At 49.9% G+C, this 2,851-nt stretch overlaps 2 protein-coding genes across 12 annotated transcripts in view; one reads left to right on the top strand and one right to left on the bottom strand.

Moving 5' to 3' along the window:
• The window catches only part of LOC309666261 (uncharacterized protein), a gene marked incomplete at its 5' end in the record, with an annotated part of 100,047 nt that extends 99,241 nt beyond the window's left edge, over positions 1 to 806 (bottom strand). For 6 of the 8 annotated variants that reach the window (XR_014266967.1, XR_014266968.1, XR_014266969.1 and 3 more), the window contains one exon: positions 216 to 806. Coding sequence is in view for 1 of the 8 variants with exons in the window: in XM_082473638.1 (XP_082329764.1) it covers positions 216 to 806 (591 nt within the window). The remainder of the gene's footprint in view (positions 1 to 215) is intronic. The other 2 variants (XR_014266972.1, XR_014266973.1) reach the window with 1 other exon arrangement.
• KMT2E (lysine methyltransferase 2E (inactive)) overlaps positions 485 to 2,851 on the top strand; it is a 101,352-nt gene continuing 98,985 nt past the window's right edge. For all 4 annotated transcript variants that reach the window (XM_082473390.1, XM_082473392.1, XM_082473391.1 and 1 more), the window contains exon 1: positions 485 to 811. The gene's annotated coding sequence lies outside the window, so the exon portion shown is untranslated. The remainder of the gene's footprint in view (positions 812 to 2,851) is intronic.

Below are 2,851 nucleotides of genomic sequence, written 5' to 3'. Positions count from 1 at the left end.
CTGAGGAGGGGGAGGGAGAAGGGCAGACCAGGGCTGAGGTGGTTTTGGGAGTGGGAGAAAGTGCATTGGGGGGGGGGGTGTCTTTCCAGGGCCTCCAATTATTATCCTTCCACCCAGTAGTGGCGCGCCCAAGCTCACCGATATCCAGACATGAGGGCTACTCAGGGAAAGGGGATAAAGAACCAATCCCATCAAATACCGAAACTTTCCCAAACCTTCGGTGAATTGTTGAATGCATCTGTTGTGAAATAGACGGAGATTCTGTCCACCGCTCTGCCTCCAGTTGGCTGTCTTCTAGCCGCGGTGGAGAGGTAACGGCGGGCGGCAGCCCACAAGCAAAATGGCGGCGGACAGCTTCGTCCCCTCCCCCTCTGCCCCTGCGGAGCGGGGCGGGCGAGCCCCGTGCACTTGCCGCCGCCGCCGCGGCCGCCGCCGCCGCCGCCGCCGCGGCCGCCGCCGCCGTCAGCCGCCATTTTCCCAGAGCGAGAGGCAGTGACACTGAGCGGGCGCAGGGGGCCGAGTCGGAGACGGTGCCTGAGTTCGGGAGCGGCAACAGAGGGGGCAAAGACACTCTTGAGCAGCCTCGCCGTCGCCTCTGCGTTCCTGTTGACTGTCTCTGTGCCCCCTCCCTTACTCCTCGGTTGCTGGTGAAGAGGCTGCGCGCTGCTGTTTGGGGAGGGGGTGTGTGGAGCCGGGTCCTGAGTCCGCAGTGGCTGCTGTCGGGGGGTCGTCCGACCGCGGAGGTGTGGACAGACTCCTTGGGGGTCGAGCATATAACGGGGTTCGGGTGTCTGGTGTGTGAACATCACAGGTCAGTGTCTGTCGTCTCCTTGGGAGTTCATGGGGTTTGCGGGGTGGAGGGACGTGTGTTTCCAGGGGCAGGGGGCTTTCTCATCTTTATCCTTCTGGCGGGGGTGGGGGTGGGGTCGACGTTGGCTCAGGTGTCTTGGCGGGGGCAAGACGTTGGTTGTTTGAATCGAATTTATCCTTTCTCCTCTCTGTCCCTAGAAAGGGAGCATTATGGCGGGTTTTAGGGTTGGGGAAGGGGAAACTGGCAGTTAAACCCCCTTGAGAGTGGGAGTTAGGGAGGGGGCGCGCTCCTCGCTGGCAGCGGGTTAGGGCCGCTTGGGTGAGGAGGGAGGCTTGTGACTGTAAGTAGGGTTTGTGTCGAAGTGGTCCCAGGAGCTGCCAGCTCTCCCTGTCCTCTACCGCATCTCGTTCAGGTGCTGGGAACCCGTCTAGGCCCCATTTTCTTCTGCTGCTTCCATTTCTCGCCTGGCAGGCAGTCTCTGGTTTAATTTTCTCATAAATACGAAGGGGGTGGAAAGAACGCCCTGGGTATCTCCCTTTGTGGGGGAACGAGACAGCTCCTCATCCTCCCCGGGAGAGGGTAAAACCGCCCCTGAGGTGGTCACCCCAGTACCCAGTCTTCTCAGTCTCCTCCCCCCCTCTTGCATTATCGCCGTCCTTTACTGTAGCGGAGGCTTAGAAGCCACAATATGGCACATTTCAGGAAAGCTGATTTTGACCAAGGGATTGGCACAAACACTGTGGCAGCAGACACAGAAGAGAAACAAACGGTTCACTGTGCTAAATGGGGGAGGGGGAGAGAGAATACAATCCGGAGGGCTCTCTTCCACCGGCCTTAGCTCCGTAGAGATCCGTTCTTGCTAGACTCTGTCTTAAGAACGGTGCAGTTTCAAGGCAAAGGGAAATGGCTAGAGTTAGCTATAGAGTAAACCCCGTTTTGCCTGTTTCCCCCCTTTTTAGAGATGTGAATAACGTAAGGTGTTTGGAGTTCTGGAGACCTTGGAGAGAATTAAGTGACGTGCATTCAACTCTGGGCTGGAGACATCAATACCTAATTGGAAAACAGTCCATTTTTTCCTTTAATCTCCGAGATGGGCAGTAAAAAGTGAAATTTCCCTCTTTTGTCCTTTACAGATTCTAAAAATGGCGGCCCCAGGCTGATGTTGTGGTAATCTAATCAGCTCGGGTCCTCCACACCCCTTGCAGTGCGTTTGTCTGCAGCATATTACAGGCTTATTATGTTTACATGAAAAGGCTGGGCTTTTTTTCTTCCCCAAACCGTTTACGGAGATGTGTTGATTTTACTGCAAATTACAATGCTGTGTCTTAGTTGATTAATTTTATGGGTTTTTCCTGAGAGGCAAATAAAATGACACCACTTTTGAAAAAATAAAAACACTCAGGTGTTTTTAATAGACATTTCAGTAGTGAGGCCAGGTGCTCTTACATATTAAAAAAATTATTTGGGGGCAAATAATAGTTTTTGTTTGGTTTAATCCAAAGCGTCTTTTATTCAATAAGCCAAAGTAAATTAAAATGTTTAGTAAGGGTGTAAGTACAACCTATTTTGTATGATTAGACATTTTAGTCTAGAGTGGAACGTTTCCCATCCAACTTTTGACCAATTTTGTGAATTTTGGTTTTTGTAATCTTTCAAATTTTTAGGGAGCTGTACAAACAAGCCTAAACCTGTTACTTCACTGGGTGTGGAGATACTTGTTCTTCTTACTATTATATTTTGCATCCATTTTCCCCATATATTTAAGCATTCCTTAGGAATTTTGTAAGTTGACTGTGTATTTGATAAAGTGGAGCTCCATGCTTTGCTGCCTTACAGTTGTCTTACAGCATTCTGTTATAATTATGTAAGTAAAAAAGTAAGGCTCTAGCTCTTGATATTTTTCCTTCCCAAACATGCCCATTTATTTACCCAATATGGGATGTGGAATTTAGTCTGTTTTAATAGACTTTAAATAAAAGCCATATCATAATAGGGTTTTGAATCCATTTTATACTATTTTAAAAATCTTACAGATTGGGG

Source organism: Balaenoptera physalus, assembly GCF_965194825.1.
Source record: "Balaenoptera physalus genome assembly, chromosome: 8".
Lineage (NCBI taxonomy): Eukaryota > Metazoa > Chordata > Mammalia > Artiodactyla > Balaenopteridae > Balaenoptera > Balaenoptera physalus.
The sequence above is the reverse complement of the archived record's forward strand: the minus strand, read 5'-3'. Positions and strand labels throughout refer to the sequence as shown.